Genomic DNA, 21699 nt, shown 5'->3' on the forward strand with positions numbered 1-21699 from the left:
ATTCCTGCATTATCACCTGCCATACTTATTTATTGCTCATTTTCTCTACAATTCTCAATTTCCACAGTACAGCAAAATGTTTTTGTCTTCTATTTTATGTTCTATTAAAAGAGAAATTGAACTCATTGCTTTGGCTTTTACCATGGCACTTCAAGTATAAGGCAGGTGCCTGGTAACCATCTCACTTTTATCAGAAGTTCGGAATGAATAGTTCCCATTACCTTTTCCTCTGCACTAAATATTGCTTCTTCACAGCAAATGAATGAAAGATTTGTTGTTAATGATTCAAACAAACATTTCAAAATATTAGGCTGGATATTTCAGCCCTAACTTTACTTAGAATTGTATTTCTGATAAATTGCACATCCTATGCTTTTATGTCATATGTAAATTTAAGCAGTACTATGTATTTTTAAAAATATATGTTGAAAGGTCTTTAAAGTTGCAAGGCTAAGTGAATGAAAGCCAAAATTTAACCTGACGGTGCTGCATCCTGGTGCATTCGCAATTATATTATGTCACAGGTTATTACATCTTGTTAAATTCAACTTGGCTAGCACTCTTCAGACCATTAAAACATTCTTAAAGAGATGTTGCATTTTCTGATTACAGTTTTTGGCTCTTATTTGTGTAGTCTTGTGTTAACAGTCTGATTTTCAAGCACATTTCTTGGTGACACTCAGCTTTGTCTGTGTAGGGCTCTTACTACTAAGTACTTACGGCTGATAAATGCCATTCTTAACAGAGGTGATTTTCATTCTGCTTCGCTCCATTAGTTCAAAGTACAAAATTGCAATGAAAAGCTGCAATGTCCTCTTGGTAGTTTGACTCTGCTTTGAGTTCAGTGCTGCCCATATTTATCTAACTTACAGACTCATTTTGGGGGAAAAAGCCTCAATTTTATGTACTTTTTTTTAAACCTGCCAAGGTTAGGGACCCAATTCTGTGAACACTTTTCATGCAATCAGTTCCACCAAATGCCCATCACCTGAGGAAAGAGAATGACCTGTTTCAGTATGAGATGCAATGCACAGCTCTGGTCATATTTTGCAGCCATTAAACTCAATACCATGGACTGTAGTGGGAAAAACCTACAATTCAGTTGTTTTAAACTGCCACAAAACCTCCCAACTGCAAAATTCATTGTGATTTGCACTGGTGATGGGGGAACTATTTTCAGGCAACTGCACCTTTTTAAGATTTTGAAGTTCTCATCAGCACCCCAGTAATTAAGTATTTATAGATGCCAAAAACACACCTAGCAGGAATAGACCCATTTGTTTCCTATATGCTTCAAACCTTCCATGAATAAAGTAGTACCAAGGGTAACCTTTCATGAATACAACCTTAGGGATCACAGAGCGCCCTCAATCAATGCAAGGAACTCATGTTGACAGAGTATATGGGAAACAGATTGAGGTATTAAAGCACATAGCCTCTGGTGTTTTAGATGTAAATACTATAACCATCAAATATTTAGACTGTTATGTAAGCAGTATGTCATTTTTTAAACAGTTACTGCTTGGAATAAATCTTTAAGGATGGAATTTTTGGAAGTGCTCTGTATTGGCCTAACTTTGCTCTTACTGAAATCAATCATAAAATTTTCACAACTTTGGAAAAGGACTTTTCTGTTTATATGTTTCCACAGCACTAAGCACAATGAGTCTTGATCCTGGCTGGGGCCTTTTGGCTCTGCTGTAATCTAAATAAATTGATTTATAGGAGATCAGTCAGATAAATGATGAGGAAACACACACACACATATATATAAAAGAGCTAGGGTTTTTAAATGATGGCTTAGCAGTCCCTTGGAGCTTCTTCATTATTTTCTCTTTCTTCCTAAAATTCATTTGCCTGCCTTTATTTTAATTTAATTTCCTTGTTATTCATTTTTCCACAACATAATTCTATGCATTTTTGATTTCCAGTAAAGTAACCAGTCAATAAAATTTAACTTATTTACTTTCTTGCCACAAACTAATCCCATTTATTTTGCACAATAAGCATGTAAGTTTTGGGATCTGATTCACACTTTCTGTCAGCAGAATATAACCTCTCCTCTATTTCCACAAAAGCTGTTGCTGATAAGAATGATGCGTAACCCACTCTATATTCCCAGGAATAACTGCCTTTGCTGGACTGGGAAGGGGGAAGAGTGTGCATTTCTTTTATGGCTTTGTAGAGTAGTTAGGTCTGTTTCTTTTGTAATGTCAAGATATTCACATAAACATTAATTTACCCAGGGACTAACTTCAGAAGCAGTTACTTTACTTTCAGATACATGCCAACCTCAAAACTGTCTAAAAGCATCTTATTTTCTTCCAAAGAGCTATAGTAAGACCAAGACAAAACTACGTCTGCTTATCACTCAATGTGGGATTTTAAAAGGTCAATACTGCAGTGTCTTTTTCTCTGTTTTCTCCAAATAAAATGCTACAAGTTATTGAAATGGAGGCTATGGTTCCACAGATAATTCTCTAGACGTTTTCCTAGCAGCCGCTTACCCTCATTCCCTTGCCCCTGCTCCAGCCACGTATTGCTACCTCCCTCACTGCTCCTCCAGTCGGACCCATGCAGCTTGTTTTGGATCTACGTGATGAACCAAACCAAGACTAAATCCTCTTTCTCTTCCTTGAAAGTTTCCTTTTAACCTGGGCCAGCTCCCAGCCTGGTGATCCTGTGCAGAGTTATGGCAGCACAAGGGAGAGAGCAGCTGTGAGGTGCCAGATCTGCACCCGGCAAAGGCTGCATTGACGCACACCTGTGCCATGGGAAATATTTCTGAACCTCCAAAAGCATTCTCACCAGATCCCTCAGGAAAGCAAGAACAAGCACACATTATGTTATAGAACTGGCAAAGGAACAAACTTCACAGAATACCCAAAGTTGTAAAATAGGCCAAGGAAGGAATCGGGTAATGCTAACAGCTTGTTCATCTTCTTTACCTATATTCAGGTGATGTTATCACTAACCCTAGCCCGCTATATATTTTATAGTAAGCAATTCTAGTCTTTCAGATTAGCAAGCTATATATATATTTAATGCCTTATTCTCAAACTGTTTCACCACAAATGACAGCTCATTTCACAAACAGCTTATCTTATGGCTAAAGATATATAAATACATACTAAAAATGCTGCTGAAAGTCTCTGAATGTATAATGCAGCCTGGTAGACATGGTAGTGATTGTAACACTGCATTGTAGACACAAATGTTAAAGAAACTTGGCAAGAATCAACACATTTTAGCTGCTCAAAATTCAGATTTTCTCAGCCTTGTCCCCTTCTGATGAATGGAACATATGGGAGTATTGTTCATAAAACTTGCATTGCTTCTCTCGATGTCTACCAAAATTCCTCATCATGACAATATTTACCAAGATACATATAGATTCAAACTTGAATTAATTACCTAGAAGTTTTTCTGTACTCCCAGGTTTACTGGAAAAGAAAAACGCTTCAGAAGCAACGTGTTGTGAGTATTTAACAGTAGATGTTATAGCAACAGAGGTAGTGGAGTGCTTGCTGGGGAAGACAGCTATCCAGTTAAAAGCCAACAATGCTGAGTGAGATAAAAGACAGGGAAGAAAGTAGCTGCTTTGCCAAGAAGCAGTTTGAAATCTGACATTATAAACAAAACACATGTAAGTCTAGACATAAATCCTCTCTCATATGCTGAAGGCTCCATAATATTTTAGCTAGCATTATTACTTACCAACAAACAATTCCTGAAATACAGCATCACAACTGCAGAACAGCCTTTAACCTTGTGTTCATCCACTCAAGAACCATGTTATTTATTATCCTTTATCCCTTAATTATGGGGACTTCACCTACTGCTCTCTGCTCATTTGAAATGCAGAATAAAATACAATGGATGTCTGAAGACTTAACAGGTGTCAACCAGATATTTGCCAGCTACCGCTACTATTCTACTGGGAGGAGTTGCTGTTCTATAAATACTAATTAGAGTTTTGCACATGATCTTGCTGAAATACCTAAGGTGATGAGTGGCCAGTTGTTACTTTTAAAAGATTAGCACAATTTGAAAAACTAATGTCCCCAATGAGGCCATGCTCACACTGAATAATCAAGAGTTATAGCTGTTCTCTGCCCAAAGGGAATATTTGCTCACTTCATCATTTGGAAAATCTGCTGCCTCTCGAACAACTCACTCTTCTATTTCACTTTGAGAAACTTGTAAAACTTCATGCAATCGATGTAATAGTTCACTATATGTACTGAAATGGTCTTCCACTGGTATGCCCACATGCTACACTTTATGAATACCTTCCAAGGACAGAGCTTTTAGTATGAAATCATGATTAAGAAACTGCAACAAAATTAAGTTGCACTTAAATGAAGCAGCAAAGAAAATGACAATTACGTTATTACAGACTATTACAATTTCCTCCGATCCATCTCCCTTCAAATTCTTCACCTCCACAAGTGAGACAAAGACCCAGGCAAAACAGAAGAGGTCTCTATTATAGTAATTAATTTTGTTAAATTTGTAGTAGGTTTTATTGAGAAAAAACACCAATTCTCTAAAATCTTGGTGTAATACTCCTGAACAACCAGCTAATTTTAAGCAAAAATGCTAAGTGATCAGATGCAGCACATTCCACTGGCTTGAAATAAAATCTGGAGTTTCATCTTGTCCAATTTGCTATGAAGTGCAACTGATGTAACACCGTGTGACACAATGCTGCATTTCTACCTATGAGCTATGATTCATTGCAGTGAAATTTAACTGATGCAACTGACACAACCCCATACTATTCAGTGTCAACATCGCAACTCCACAAAAAAAACACAGAAAAAAAATGGGTAGAGGGACTCGGAACTTAACCTACTTAGTTCTTTTTTATTTTTCCTCTATCCCTCTGGGAAAGAATATATAGTAAACCCATTACCGTGTATGGGGAAAGTAGATTTCATTTTAATCAGAATTTATCCTTTTGGTTTTTTCTTTTTAAAAAAATAATGTTTTTCTTTACCATGAAATCTGTTTCTTCCTTATCCTTCAGCATACTGCTTCCCCTTTTTAAGTAGCTCATTACTGGAAATGTTTGGCCTTACTTCAAAAGAGAAGAATATGTCAACACCAGAACATCTGTGTCCACATAGAGTGCTTTGATGACAGTGATATACTCCATTTACATCAGTAACACTGAGCTGAACCTTGATGCTGACTGCATTTAAAGATCTTACCCCACAGGGCAAGAGAATACAGGTCAAAAATGTTGATCTGTGTTTGACACACTCTCTACTTCAAGAGCACTTGGCAGTGATTTGTTCCAGAGTCAAGAATCAAACTCACAAAATGTTGCAAAGCTCGGAGCCATTTTCACGTAACCACATTCAAAACAAACATTAAAATTCACAGTCTCTGGAGGCCAATCTACTTTTGATATGCAGGATTTTGCCATCAGTATGGTCAAATTCTATCCTGAATACAGGGGGAACTTTCCCATTTAAATCCAAAGAGCATAACTCAGGCTTGAATATCTGTTATTAAGAGGAGTACTGTATGTACATCTCCCAAAAGCAAAAAGATGTTTTATCACCTTAGAACTCAAATCTGATTGTATAAAAAAGGGAGTGGAATAGTTTCATGTGACACAGCATTGCTTCAACCAGTGTGGCCAGAGGAAGCTGGGAGAATTTCAGTATGGATCACATGCTTCCACAGGCAGGCACAATAATGAGGAGTTACTCAAATATTTAGTACAGAAGAGTTCAGGGATGAGAAACTGAGCCCTGTTACAGAATATTTGCAGACCATGGCTGCTGGTAATCTTCTTCCGTTCAACCTGATTTTAAAGCCTTTTGTGTTTCTTCAACTTTTTGTAATTAATATATCATTTTCTAATTTAATTATATGATATCCACTAAGCTGCTCTGCTGACTTAAATCTTAATTTCAGGTGGAGAGTTCCAATAGTTTCCTTCCACGATTCTGAATCCTGAGTACCCTCATGTAAGCCTCAGCACTTTTGCAGCACTGAATGATTCAGTATTGCCTACTAGGCTAATATACACGAAGTATCAAACAGGATCCAATCGATGCAGCTGGATTTTGCCCTGTTCGTGTTCGAGGACCACAACTACCTGTATGCTGCATTAGCAACTGTGAGTACTAGTAAATCCTATTTCGGCAAACAGAAAGAGAAAATTTTGTTTACGGGTTTCACTAGAATGCCATGGAAACAGATACAGAGATAATTTTAAAAGGCATAATCCAAATGGAAGACAGCTCTAATAGAAAGCACATATCTGAAAATAATGTACGTGTTTTCCCACTTGGAAAACACATGCATAACTCCTATTAACATCAAGACAGAAAATTATATTGAGTAGACCCCAATATCACTAAGGTCCCTGATAACAGTATGAATTAATGTGCACCTTCAACGTATAGCAAGCTGTTTTCATACACAGACTATCAGAAAAAAAAATAAAAATACCTTAATAGAATAATGATCTCTTTAAAGAAAAAAATTACAGCTAGAATTTCTGAAAGAGGATTAAAGTATGGTAGTAACCCTGTACAAGAAAGTTGCTCAGCACCTGCTGCCTACACTGTGCCTGGCTCCAGGCAATGTTATTCATTCCTCACTTTCATGGGAGCAAAATACATCCCCTAAAAATATAAAACACAAAAATAAATAGATCTCCGGGGAAATGGAAGAGAAATCTGTTTTAAAAATAGTGAAGGAGCCTATGTTCTAGAAAAAGCCCATTTTGCATTGTTTTGTAAGATTTACACTTTAATTTGAAACCAAAGTAAGGCATAAAATTTGTATGAAAGCAATATCTGATTTATAGATAAACTTAACACACAATATACTTAGCTGCAAATACCAGACCCCAGTGAGAGAAGGAAAAGGTTTTGAAAGATGATTAAAGTATGCTTGATAAATGTGGCTCTGAAACGCCCCAAAAGATTTTTCTGAAGTTAAACAGTAAACACAATTAACATGACTTTTGCTACAAAAACACTAAACACAATGGATTTTTTTTAATTAATTTTCAATGTTATTACATGCTCTTATTGAGCTGGAATTGACTCCATCCACTAACTGTATTGTGAGACAGCTCTTCTGTCCATATGACCTTACCATCTAGGTAAAAAAACAAAAAAACAAAAAAAAAAACCAAAACCCAAACAACAAATAGCCATTCTGTTCATATGAAGAGGAAGCCATACAATAACAACTTATGACCACCAAAAGTTAGTGTCTTGTGGATGGAAATTTTGTGTCAGTTACAGTATTTAAGATATATTTATAAGGCTCAAATAATGAGCAGATTGATCAAACATATTATTAATTAACCAGTAAAAAGTAGCAGCTGTAAAGGCTTACAAGAATATATTACTGTACACTTATGGCCTAACCTTACTATCCATATTCAAACAAGTCTCCTAGCTGAAGGAAGATCATATAATTCTTGGGAGTCTTGCATGCATTAGGACTCATTAGATTTACATATTAATATTCACAGTAGACATTTCGTTACATTTGCTTTGAGAAATGTACCATCTATATGGGTATTCATGTGTTTGATATGTGCTTGCCTTTCTGTGTTGTATACATTGGGCAGCCCTCTTCTGTCTTAGATAAAGCAGACCCGTCACTGCTCATTCACACGAGGTCAGGTCACATGGCAGAGCTCACATTCTTCCACTAAACTCCAACCACCCCAAAACAGGGAGAACAAGTCCAAACAGTCTTTTGTAATCAGTCCAGGCCCAGTCCATCTTCCACACTGGAAAGACTGCTAGCTGACACAGGCCAAAACTGGGCCAGGGACTGTCCTAACAGTTGGGCAGTAAGGATGTCACTGAGAAATAATTTGGTCCAAGCCCTGACTGCTTAGTTTGCTTGAATGGACATCAATTCAGTCATGCTACTTGAAACAAAGCATTACAACGCACCATCAGGTGTTCAAGACCAGGTTGGATGGGGCTTTGGGCAACACTAGATGATCTTTAAGGTGCCTTCCAACTCAAACCAGTCTATGATTCTATGATCACAGCAAGGCTGGAAGGGGCCTCCAGAGTTCATACTGACCATCGGCTCCAAAGAGAACCTTTCCTCACAACACTGCTTTTGCATCAAAGTTCTCTCCTACTCTTCCCAAAAGGTGCACCTGAGCCATAAGGTCTTCGCTACAAGAAAGTGCCAAGTAAAACCCTTTCATCTCATTAAGTATGTCTTCGAAAGGATTACTTACCATTTTGGTCTGCTTGTGGATTTCACCATAGGAGCCATCCCATCTCTGTAGAGGCTTTTTGTTTTACTGAAGTTGACGACATTGAAAATTACTCTCTGGGAGTGAAGAAAAAAAAAAAGAAAGGAGGTCAGGTATAAATTATGAAATAGTTTATCTGTGCATTGCGTATGCCAGCTGCGTAAAAATATATGCAGAAAATATATGGAATAGATGTGTATCTTATGAATTATTGTTACTCTCCATAGATCTCAGAGATACCTTGTGCGTTCCTAGTATTTTAATAGTCCGTGTTGTTTTCTACTGCAGTGATATACATGGAATGTATATTTTGAATTTAGTGTGCTAGTTTTTCAGTAGGTATCCTAGCCATTCAGAGAAATAGGTTACTCAGATCTGAAAACAGAAAAACGAATCCAGTTTGCTGCAGTTAGTGCTAAAGAGGTTGGTGGAAAGCTGGGAGACCGGGTAGCAATCCTCAAGAAAACTTTCCCATTGCTTCATCTCTTAAAGTTTCTTAGTTGCTTCTTTTTACCACCTTAGGCCTCAACACAGCAGCGGGGTGGGGGGGTGTAAGATTTCTTATTTTCTCTCCCCAAAGAAAGGAACGTTTCTCTTCACTTCCCTTGGAAAAAGGAAGAATTTCCCTCTGCAAAACCTGTACAGGACACCCACAGAGTAGAAATTGCATATAGCCATCGTTCATTTGAATGTGATAGAAGAAGTGTCCAATTCTGATCGTAGTTTACACTAATAACTTTGGGAAAACGGTATCAGATTCAACTTAACAGTTCAAAGGAAGAGCAAAATCTAGATCTTTACTGGTAATGCACTGATACTGAAAGAAAATTCATGCTGGAAGAAGAAAAGAGAAAACAGAGACAAAACCTTCTTCCTTACCATCTGTCTGCTCTAAGTCGTTTTATGCAAAATTACTTATACTGTTTCTGTTAGGAAAGTCTAGGTTGGATCTCGCTCATCTCATGTATTACATTTGCTTTTCAGATATTAAATCCAGTATATCTTGTTTCTCATACTCTTTTAATACCCAACATTAATGTACACAGAAAAAACTGAAACATGAACACTAAATTAATTTTAATATAATGTTCCGGGATATACTAATACATTCCATTTGTACCTCTCTTTAAATTTCTTTTCCACAGGTGTCAGTGAAGACAGACCACTAAAAGTTATATTTACCCGTAGGTATTCACACATTTGTTTTTCAAGCTATTACAATGTTTACACTCTTAAATAATGGTTCATGAGAAGTCTGAGAATTAAATGGCCACTCTTTGAAGCAATAAGATCAATTAAGCTTTCATATGTAAAATTTCGCAAAAACAAATCTGGGCCTTCCAGGCAGTCTGCTCAGACGGCAGTGAATTATAACATTAAAGTGAACGCAATCAGCAGTGGGACAACGGGAGCCAGGCACATTTATACGTGGGGCAGGTAGGAATCCAGGTAAACTATCTAGCCTGAATTAAGTATCTCCATACTCAAGAAAAATCAAGAAAGTGCTTTTGAAGTGAGGTAGTACTGAAGACTTTGTAAACGGAAGCACAAGCTGCTGCGTAAGCAAAGTCTGCAAATTAGTCAAAATCTAAGAATAACCTGTAGGCTTTACTGGAAGTAACTCAAAAAACTAGCAAGTTGAGAAAAACACTTCTTAAAGATGTTAATTCAATTTTGTACCAATGTTAATTAGCAAACTACATATCCGTGTACATGAGTTTTCACGTATTTTGTCTATTACAGCATTTTGAGATTTTCTAATGGTCATGACATGAGCTTATTTTTATAACTCTTGATGAAAGCATGCACTTAATTTACAAAATGTTGTATTTGTAATTTTAAGTATTTCAGAGATCGCTTATCTGATGAAATATCCATCTTGGAAGGTCTCTAGTTATTTTCCATCTTCTTATGTTTACAATATATGGCTCTAAGCTAGATAACAGTATTTAGGTCTCTAAATATTCCATACTCTACATGGAAGCATTTTCCCATATTAGAATGCTGAGTTTTCCCTCTGTTACTTAACTCTGTTCATATTTGTGAAAACAAATTAAGTTGCAACAAATTGGTTTGTTAATCTTGATGTTTGCATGGAGTGAATGAAACAAACAAGATCTCCAAACCAATTGCCTTAAACTTTGGATGCAATCATGCCACTGTTGGAAAGAGAAAGTTGCTAATTTTGTTACACACTGACTCAGAGCAGACAGCTGGTAGAGAATGTTCTTATTCCAATCAAGCTTATTTTGTATAATGAGTTGGGCAAATGTACACAACTGGGTAAGCAACGTATATAAAAACAAAAATATGCAGCTCATTTAACAAAACACTGCAGATTATAACATTTCAGCCGCTCATGTTCACCACGGAGTAGGCACTTCGCAATGCGTGCAGTTCTCTCAGCAGGGTATATAGTTAGATTGGCAGAACCAAAAATTTAACAGCACAGAACAGAACTTTATCAACATACACCACTGAAGTAATAAAGTACACAAACCGAAGCGCTCAAATAAGCAGCTGAACTCATTCAAATATTCCTGGTGACAGTTAAAGTAGTCCATGCAGCTCAGGCAGTGAAGTGTGCGAAAATGTAATGACTACGGTATACACACCTTCGCCGGAAAAATATGTAGCTTGCTCAATAAGGTATGCAAACATCTTTGACCTGAATGCTATAGCAAAAGGTTTGTGATACAGCAATCAAACGCTTGCTGAACAAATCTAATTTTTAGTCTAATTTTTGTCTATACTGACGTTCTTTAAGTGTCTTAGACACTGTAAAGAGCAACAGGAATAGATACACGCTACACACAGTAAAACACTCTTTCCTAAGAAAATTATCACTATTCTGTATGTTTTTATGAATTATAGGGATGTCCAGTAGGCGGCATATAATGAGCTATATGATTTAGATAATCAAAAATGAAAAAAACTAGGAATTTTTTCCTTTTTTAAAGAATTGTGAAGTTAAGAAAATAAGACTAGATGAAACATACTTACAAGTTCCCTGGAAATTGCTCTGGTCTCCAGAGCATCAATCCAGAGAAAAATGGCAGGATTTGTTACAATAAAAATACTCGTATTCCTTTTGGAGGGTATGAATACCACTAAAAGCAGCAATATTCAACGTGATGCTGTACCCAAAATGACGATTTTGTGGTTTCGCTTCAGTTACGATTCAATTTCAATCTATCGCATCATTCTGACAAGCTGATCTGCAGCTTCTGGGCCGGTGGAAGAGGCACGGTGCAGAAAAGCCTCTCGGGACACCAGCAGGTAAAACCACCCTCTGTGGGGAGGGTGCGTCAGGAGCTATTGTGGCTTCACAGCGTGAGGGAAGACAACTGCTGCAGTCTCGGGCTCTGCGCATGGACTGCCAGATCTGAGACAGATGTTGGAGAACACGAGGGAAGGCAGGTATGTTCTGCCTGCTGAAGGAGGAAGATGTCCTCTTTCCATAACGTGTGCAGTAAGCCTGCATTTGGGGGTATCTTGCTGCTAAAACCATTAAGAAAGAAAAGTGAGGAAAGGCTTGGTCCCGCCTTTAGCCTTAAAATTTACTGATTGAATCTGCTTTTCCCAATAGTCCTTTGCAAACTTATTTCAGGAATTAAAAACCACAAACAGGTGTTAAGGGCCGCTCAGTGTTTTTAGCATGAGCAAGACAAAGATGAACCTTGAACACGAGGGGGAAAACATGGCTGAAATGTGTCACACATTTTATCTCATCACCAGAAGTTTGCAGTTTCCTGACTGGGGCTGGAAGGAGCTGCTAGTTTCGGTGGGGGGCAAGCACACATCAGGGTGGTTCTGGATTTGAGCTGAAGGCATCCAGCATGGATAGTCACTTGGACATTACATTCCAACTGGTCTGTGTGAGCACAGGGTGAACTGCGATCTCTTAAACATTCATTGTTCACCCACATTCCGGCAGGTTTTCTATCTGAACCTCCCAACCGAAGCAGATATCCAAAAGAAAAGTCACATCTTTGCCAAAGGTTAAGTGCCTTCCCCCAGGATAAGGACACCCTTCAAGGAGACTGCCAGGTTTATTTTGTATGGTTTTCCCTATCCGACTTCTCAGGAATAGCTGAGCTGCTTTGGCTGACATTAAAAGAAAAAAAAAAAACCAACAAACAAACCAAAGAACACCACAAAATTCTGCCTGAGGCAGACACCTGGTGCAGGAAATTTTGTGTCAAATCATTACAAGTATGAGAAGTTATAACTAACTGAAAATAGGGTTTGCAGTAGGAAGTGTCAGGCATTCTTAATATTGAAGTAATCCATATATTAAATATTAAAAATTATATCATATATTTAATATTAATAGCATAAGAATACTAATTCAGAGGACAATGCTTCATGCTACAAGGATGATACAAACTTCACTATGAGCCGCTAAAGTACCTGGGGACCAATTGTTTGAAGTCAGGCAGGAACAATTTCATCATTTAACCAGCCGAAATAAGAAACTGGGCACTGAGTTGTAATACTAAGACCTTTCAGCTGAAATTAAGTCTGAGCTCTTGCGCTCTGAACAAGCATTTAAGATTCAAAGGTCCTGGATACCACGGGGCTTTGCTTCTCTTTCACTGCTTGATATCTTGATTTCCTCTCCTACCAATTCTTTGGGTGTTACAGTGTTTTGTGAATTCCTGAAACCTGCAGCTTTCTGGGAGATGGGTTCTTGCCTTTGGCAAGAATCTTGGTTATCCTTTCCTTCCTTCCTTCTTTTTTTTTTTTTTAAATCCTGTCTTCTATAAATGAAAGTTTTCATCCCTTTAAAGGGCAGATCTACTTCAGAATAGCATTCTATTAAAAAAAAAAAAAAGCAAACCAACACACAAAGAAAAGAAAAATGAACTTTTCAAGCCAACCCCGTGACTTGTGAGATTTTTAGTCACCATTTCTGAATGTGAGAAACCAGCAACGTGGGATTGCTGCCTTCTCACAAAAAAGTGCTGCATTTCCGTATTTGTGTCAGAAGGTCTTTGGGATCTTTCCTGACAAAGCACCTTACACAAAGCTATACAAAAATAAATTATACTGGAGGGAGTTCAAATGGAGAGGAAAAAAGTGTCACCTACAACTGTTACCAATGCTGAAGAAAACAAGTAATATAACAGTCAAGTCTGTACAAAATCCCCAGTGAAAACTTACAAATCTCATTTTTCTGACCTTTTAAAATTTAAATCATTCATTCCTGCTAACATTTTAAAATAACCCATACTTTCTTTTCCCCTTTGTAGGAACACACGTCCTTTCAAATGGAAAAATTTTTTAATATTGATAGCATTTACCTTTTTCCTCTTCAGCTAAGGAGTTTTCAAAACCTGCTGATGCTCAGGAGGGGAAAATAAATACTCACCTACTGAGGGAGGATGTTAGGGACCATCTAGAGCTCCACCAGCCTCGCTAATCAGTTGCACCTGTGTCTTGTTAACTGGAAATTGTCAAGTCCTTACAAGGTAATGAAGTCTTAGGAAAGTGATGCAGAAAATAGTCTACAGATTGTGAATTACAGGATTTTTTTTTTTTTCCCCTTGGTAGCACTTTTCATTTAGTTGCTTAAAAGAGAGAAATGCTAAAGTCTGGGGTGTTACAAAGAGCAACATTAAAATATGACTCAAAGGATTTTAGTGCATTGAGACCCCTGCTATACTGCTACGCTAACTATGAAATGAGGTTAGCATTTATCATGATATTTGTCTGTGTATTTGAGATATTCTTGGTGTTCATGCTAGCCCAGCACCTATAAGCTGTATTAGTGTTTTACAGGTAATTGAGCATAACTGTATCATAATGACAAAAAATACTTTTGTAAATAATTACCAATTTACGCATCTGCCCTGTTTATCTGTCCTTTCTGTCAGTTCTTTCTTTGCCTACAAACTAATACACTTAAGCACAGACCCACAGGAGATGTAAGGCGGTGTTTCCCATTTGGAATGTCACTGTCAACATCAGTGTTATCTCACGCCGGTCTAGGGCAGGAGGATACTGTGGAAAAGGCCATCTTCTAGCAGAAAGCTTTCAAAAGAATTTGCAGAGGAATCGCTATTCTCTGTTTAGTGTCATGCCGTGGACCGACTGCTAGTCTGGCTTCTGTGCATGACCTGCTGGACTTAAACACTGTGAGGGCAAGAGTCCCTCAAGTTTTCCCATTCGACCTTTCTTGGAAAAATGGCAAATTTCTAATTGAACACCTTCCCCTGCCAACAGAAGTCAACTTTCTGTTAAAGTTTTTACTTTTCATCTGAACATCAATAATCTGAAACTTTCAACTGAAAACTCAAAAATGTCCATTTAGAAAGCCAGCGGCAGTGTAATTAGACTGACTCACGTTCCTTCCTCCCTTGGGCCAAAATTTCCAATAGAATTGCAAATGTGTCACAGGACATATATTGTATTGTGTTGATTCATCAAAAGGAAAATGGTAAGGGTCCTGACAGGGCATATAACCAGGGTACAGAGGCATTTAAAGCGGGTTTGACGCTGAAACCTTCTTGCCAAATTTTTTCCATTCTTTGTAGCAAAAGGTCAAAATATTTGCCAAAAAAAAAAAAAGAAAAAGGCATTTTTATTTAATCAGCTCTGGAAAAACAGGTACTTTTATTTTCTCTTTCCTATCTTGTCAGATATGCACAGTCGTTGCAAAAGAGCCACTTCTAGTTACATCGCTAGGAAATTGCAGAGTTACAGGAATATGTGATCAACTTTTTATTTGATATTTGACAGGTGCCTGGGCCCTGTTGGTCTTGTCATTGACTTTCTCCATATACATGGGTAATATTTTCAGGATCAGGTGAAATATAGAATAAGGAAACAGTGCATGGTCTTTTACTGAGACTTTCTCAACTAGCTAAATTATTTCCTAATATATTCCATGCCATGTTACAGCCATTGCCAGATGACATTTGAAGTAGAGTCATGTATTAAACTCTTTCTACATAATTACAGAAGCTATCCATGTTTAGGTTCTATATTCTTTTCAATCAATATTATGGCTGCAGGTGGATAGTAACAGCTGGCTGTTCTGGAACGTGTTAGCAAAATTTGCGGATATCTTACATCCCTCAAGAGGAAGCAGCTGAAAAGACTTAGGTTTTCCTTTTCCTAATAGAAATTATTAAGCCGGTGAGAAGAAATGCTGCAAAGTTTGGTAGGATTTAAAATAGTAATAATAATTACGTGTTCTTGGTGGTTCAAAAAGACAATGCTATCAACGAATGTTTTCTGGCCCAAATCCTGCTCATGGTGCAGGGCCCACAGGAGGCCTCAAAACAATGAGATCAATCTGGAAAAAGGGAAAAGAGCCAGGAAAAGTCACCACATCGTTGTTATAGGGAACCAATGTAAAAAAAAAAAAGCCCATGTTTATGAACACCAGCATAAGGTGTGCCACTGAAGACCAGAGAATAGTGGCAGAGATTGTAGGTTGTTTGGTTGGACTCGATGATCTTAAGGGTCCTTTCCAACCGTGAAGATTCTGTGATTCTGTGAATGAAGTGCCAAACACTAAGTCCATGTGGGAGCGTTCTGCTCGCCCGTTCTTTCTCCTCTATAAAGTCTACTTCATAAAGCACAACAGTCAGCCTATGATCCAGAATCAAAACCTCCCTTACCAACAAGAGATACCCTTACCAACAAATTAGATGTTTATAATCATTTATAATAGAAACCAGAGTGATGCGCAGCAATAATTACTTAAGCTTAAAGCATGGAGGTGGAGTGCTGAAAACTGACACTCTCACAGAAATACTGTGGCAGTGATATTTGTATGGATCATGATTTTGCTCAACCCTTGAAAACACAGAAGGAAATAATCACAATTTAAATAACGTGCAAATACAAAGGCAGCAATCCATCTGATACCCAGGCTGGAAGATGAGAATGAAAAAGCCTTTTCAAGTGCAGGTCCTTGTGAGAAGCAAAAGGAAGATAAAGAAAGCCCTGTTAAGGGAGAGATTTAGATGAAGCTTTTCCAGCAATTGTTTACTTTGGATTTTTGCAGCTGGTATTTTTCACAGTTAAAAGCTATTGTTTGTCTGGAGCTTGTGGGAAAAACTTGTGGGGGAAAGCAAGGAGATGATAACACATAGAAAGACAGGATGTATGGGAGAGCTCAAAACCAGCACCGATATATTTGGCTCGGTGTTCTCTGATGGGTTACAAAAGCAAAGACATTTTGATGTGTACAATCACTAGTTATTGCTGCCAGTGGTCTTGGTTACATTACTGGGATCGTAGCCTTGCAAACGTATGAAACCTCTCTATTTACTTCTCCAGTAACTAAGCACAGATGAGCTTTGTGTGCAGGTTATTCACTGAGGTCCTTGGTTTTCTCTTATTTTTAATTGAACCACTTTGGTTGCTATTACAATGAAACCTTTGAACCGTCTATGTTCTTCCATGCTTGGTTCTGAATAATAATGGAATAAAGGTTTCCCCGTATTCATAGTTCCCTTATATTTAGACAGTATTGGAATTGGATCCTTACTGGAGTAACTGCAATGCTGATGAAAAAAACACCAAAAAAAAAGGGTTTTGTGGAAAAATATAAACTATATGTTATCAATTTCATGAAACTAAGGGATATTGTTATAGTGTGCACCCTCTTGTTTTCTTTGTAAAATTAATAATCCCTTTTATTTTTACTGCAGAGTTAAAATACGTATTTTCTGCTCTTTCTAGCTGGGTCCTTTTGCAATACTGCAACATTCACACAATTCGCTCATTTCTATAAGAAAATGTAATCGATATGTTAGTGTACATTGGAATCTTAACATTGACAACCAGTAGCTTGTGGTATTGATTTGAAAAAAACTGCTCATGATTTCTACAGTGCTTCAGCACCATTTCTTGTATTTTCAATTTCACTACCTTGAATTCTACTCCAAGTGTCCAACTCATGTACTAACAGACTATTCAAAGTTTTGCACTTCAAAAGAAAACCCAAGTGTAAGTGGAAGGAAATCTGATCTAGTTCCTGCTCTTTTTGCGTACCTGTCTATTTGTCATTTAGAATAAGATCTGCCTTAACCAGCCATAATAGTACAGGGATATAGGAATTGTCCTCACAGCTTTGAAAAATCCTATTCTGAATCTGAAATACTGAATGTTAGATTCAGATTATGGTCTCTGTCTGTTTGCAAGGGTGATTTGTAGTGTGTGAGTAAACAAGTTTTGGCAGTGGCATGAACAGAACAGCTAAACAAAAGAACTGGGAGGATTTCAATAGGAAAGTGAAGTGTTTTAAAGCGAAGTGCCCTGTGCTGCATGTGTGCAACACAGGTGTCATTCCTCCCTGGCACTAACCCAAACTTGAGGGGAATGGTAAAGCATCACTACTGGGACGTGCAGTATAACTGGAGCCCAGCCAGTCAGGTCCTTTTGTTTTCAAATGCCATAAGTAAAACTTACGTCTTGTCCATCAGAGCTTTAAACATGGATAGAAGAACATTAGTATTCAGAAAAGCTCTCAAACAGATAAATATTAAGCCTCACTTTTAAGCGTTCCTAGAGACTTAAAGTTAAGCAAACATACACACTTCCTTCCTGAGTAATGGTGGATTTCTGATTCAGGATTTAAGACAGTCTAGCAATATAGGAAAAAGATGCTGGATTTGCCGAAGTCCCATAGGCACGATTTATCCTTAGCAACTGATCACTGTAGATTGGAAGTGACGTTCCTGCAGCTTTGGGATGCAGGGACATTTTTATTACTGCTACAGATCAACTTTAAGTGTAATATTGTTTTGTTAGTTTATGTAAATCAATTTGAAATGCTGTATGAATAAAAGGAATTTGAAAATGGATCGCTCATCTTTATTGGCTTTGAAGTACTGAGTTTATGGTACTTTGCTGAAACTATTATATTGTATTAAGTTATAAGAAACATTGCTCAGACACTGAGCAAGTCTCAGCACAAATTCTGGTAATTTTCCACCGAAAATGAATCTCCAAAAAGAGATAAATATGGTACAGCGCTGAACATCTTCTCTAAAGAAATCATATCATATATGACCAAAGACCCTTTCCATATCTTACAGATTTGATTTTACTTCAGCTGACTTCCAAAAGCTAGTGTAGAAATCTGCTTCAAAGTGCCCTCTTGGTAGAGAAAACATCACGTTTAGACGGCTGCTTCTTCTTCTGCAAAGCAACAGCAGCAGCAGACTACAGCTATGAGGCTACTACAAATGCTCGGTGCATTTTACCAGGTCAGTTCTGCACTCTCTAATATGCCGGCTGGATGGAATACTCAAAGTTGCTGAAAACCCTTCTGGGGAAATGTGAAAATTGATAACATTGCTTCATAACACAATATTTAAATACAACATCTCAATATTAACCATAATGCTGCAAACGATCTTTCAAACATTATGTGGTTCAGATTTTCCTGTTGGAAAAGACTCAGGAGTTTTATTTTGGAAACAATATGTAAATATAATCCCTTTCAGATTTAGAATTTAAATTCTAATTTAGAATTTAAATTCTAGAATTTAAAAATCATAGCAGCAAAAGATACAAATTATTAGCAAAAAAAATTTGCACCGAAGATACAAGATATTTCTCAGTTCCCTTACAAAGTAATCGCAGCTGATCATCTTTAGTTTTCCAGAGTATCATTTAAACTCTGCTTCTCAAAGCACTCATGCAGTTTACACTTTTTTTTTTTTAACTGCAATGCATATGACAAGTCTTCCTTTGATTTTCCTTAAATCTATAGTCATCACGGCATGAACACTGTTCCGACAGCCAGCCTACAACCATGGATCAAAAAGTCAAAGATCTGCAAAAACTGCTGTAATGTCCAAGCATGGGGAGGGGGAGGAACCCACTTATCACAAGGGAGGCAGGAAAATATGAATAAAAGGTGTATGCAGTGGCATGAGTAGAAGACTTCCAATAAATAAAAAATACTAATATGAACATCAAAAATAACGAGGAGTTTCCCAGAAAATTGGGCCAGCACTCACTCAACAAAACACAAATACCCATTACATGGGAGAATGCTTTTCTGTGCTCCTTACACACTTGACACAGAATTCAGCAGGAATTTTAGATGTGCCGGGAATAAAGACTTAAGCTGTAAATGTGACTGTGAGAAAGAAAATGGTGATTCAGATTTGGGGTTTCAGATGCAAGAGGAGCACACAGCATGTCTCAAGAGGGTAAAATACGTGGCTTAGCACTGCCCCAGTTCTGGATCAGTAGGGATTTCCTTGGCATAAATCAAAGCAATCTAAATAGTGCGCTTTCATCCCAGCTACTAAGATCCCCAGAGTGGGAAAGCTGAGTCACTCGCTCCTGTGTTAGCACCGATTACAAAGTTTGCCACCAAAAGCTCTCCAAAATGGGGACCTTCTTTCCTCAGGTGACAACTGCAGCACAACAGACAGAACCTGTCCATGCCACAAACTCAGACCGATATCTGTAGATAAATAAACCGTTCTCATGAAGTAGCGCTTGTGCTTTCTTTATGGATAAAGGCAGTTCAATGGTACTGTAAAATTATTTGTTTATACCATGGCAACTTTTATTAAACACTGACATGAAAATGTGACCAGGAAGTTTTTTCTCTTCTAAAAAATACCCATCTTCCAAAAAGGTATGGCAGTGAGGTACCTTCTTTTGGAGAAAACAATTCCTTTTCTCACAGTGTTCCTCACAGCTCATGCTTTAAGACTTTTCTTCCTCAAGTAATTGACTGAAAAAAGCATGCCTATAGGAAAAAAAAACCCACCAACCTTGCAGGATAGATTAAAATTTTGTCCAAGTTTGTAACTCTATTACGCTAACCATAAACCAGATTACACGATATTTTACTAGAACACTGACAATTCTAAAACCTATTAAAAATATGAACAAATCAATAAAGATAAAGCTGAATTATACATATAAGGAACATTTTCTTTATTGAACAATTCTTATAGATCGTTTTGCAATAACGTTGTTCTAGACATTTGCTTGGATGATCTTATTGCTAAGTTTTAACGTGATAACTATAGTAGTTTTGCATTATGTCCTCACCAACAGCAAACAAGCAGAAAAATGGAAAGACATTCAGATATAAACATATATGAAGCCTTCTGTAAATAGCTTCGGGGTTTTAATCACATTAGCAGCGTGTTTATTATTTAAAAAACTCTGCTAAAATGCAGCTGGGAAGAGTGTCTTGTTACAAACACAACCACTGGTAACTATTTTGAATTACTGTAGTTACTTACTTTTGCTTAAAAGACCTGTGTTATTTGGTAGAATTAGTAAAAAACTATGGTCCTTTATATCTGCATGAAATGTAAACCTGAGACAAAGTCTGGTAAAGTTAAAAGATCTGTTTCAGTGTTTATAAAAATATTTTCTTTGCATTTCATAAATTTCTGTATATAAACACAAGATTAGCCAAATAAATTATAGTTCAAAACCAGGGAAGCTCTTGTCTCAAGAATTTGGTATTGCTGACCACAACTGGGTTTTAAGATTTGTTTTAATCTTGATAGATGTTTAAGTGAGCTAAAAGGGTTACTTTAGCACCAGAATGTGTTATGGCAGACTTCATTGTATTATATATACATAAATTTCCCAAAGAAATATATCATTGCATATACAGATTTTTCTCACGGAAAAGCCAGGGCAACTCAGTTCTCTTTGCTTCTTTCACCCCTGGGATGACCTCTCACAAGAAGAATTGTCAGTGCCTTATTTATAATGGCAGATTTCAGGTTTGATTCTGGCAGCTTTTGATCTCTTGATGGCACAAAAGCTTTCAAATACAGAAAAATCTGATGCTTTTTTGGCATCCTGCAGTGTGCCTAAACCTCAAAAGCAAGTTTTAGTCCCAGAAGTGAATTACTGAAGCAGTGTAAACAAAACACAAGCGTCACAAAATGATGAATATCTCGAACAAAATATCTTTGTCAGACAGATGACAACTTCAGATCACTCGAAAACCATTTGTAAAAACTCTGCAATCTGCAAACTTCTGTTTTACAACCTAAAACTAAAAAGTACGTGAAAATAATGAATTATTAAAACCTCAAATATTTTTTTTGACATCCATATAAAAATTCAAACATATCCATTCTTTTAAATGTTTGGCCCCTGTAAAAAAGATTCCTGCATGTTTCTACATGACAGAAACGCGTATACCTACCTACTTACAAAATAACTGTCAGCAAATAGGATACAAGAGCTTCATTGAAAACTGTCTTCAATGAAGCTCTCCTATCTGATTTCTTGAAAAAGAACAGAATAAATGAGAGAAAATATTTGGTATCATTCGAAGAAATAACTTTTGATGAGTGTGTGACAATGACAGTTATTTTATCCCTAGAAACCCCTTCTTGGCTAGAATATATTGATTAGGTGAGACCTGGAGACAAATGCAGAATATGAGTGTCCTAAATTTCAAATGGGAGAATGTCTAG

At 37.3% G+C, this 21699-nt stretch overlaps 1 protein-coding gene across 1 annotated transcript in view; it reads right to left on the reverse strand.

Moving 5' to 3' along the window:
- The window catches only part of LOC128913787 (cytosolic carboxypeptidase 6-like), a 394961-nt gene that overhangs the window by 144363 nt on the left and 228899 nt on the right, over positions 1-21699 (reverse strand). Inside the window, exon 4 of the mRNA XM_054211971.1 lies at positions 8243-8337. Coding sequence (XP_054067946.1) covers positions 8243-8337 — 95 coding nt within the window. The remainder of the gene's footprint in view (positions 1-8242; positions 8338-21699) is intronic.

This window comes from Rissa tridactyla, chromosome 8 (assembly GCF_028500815.1).
Source record: "Rissa tridactyla isolate bRisTri1 chromosome 8, bRisTri1.patW.cur.20221130, whole genome shotgun sequence".
Taxonomy (NCBI): domain Eukaryota; kingdom Metazoa; phylum Chordata; class Aves; order Charadriiformes; family Laridae; genus Rissa; species Rissa tridactyla.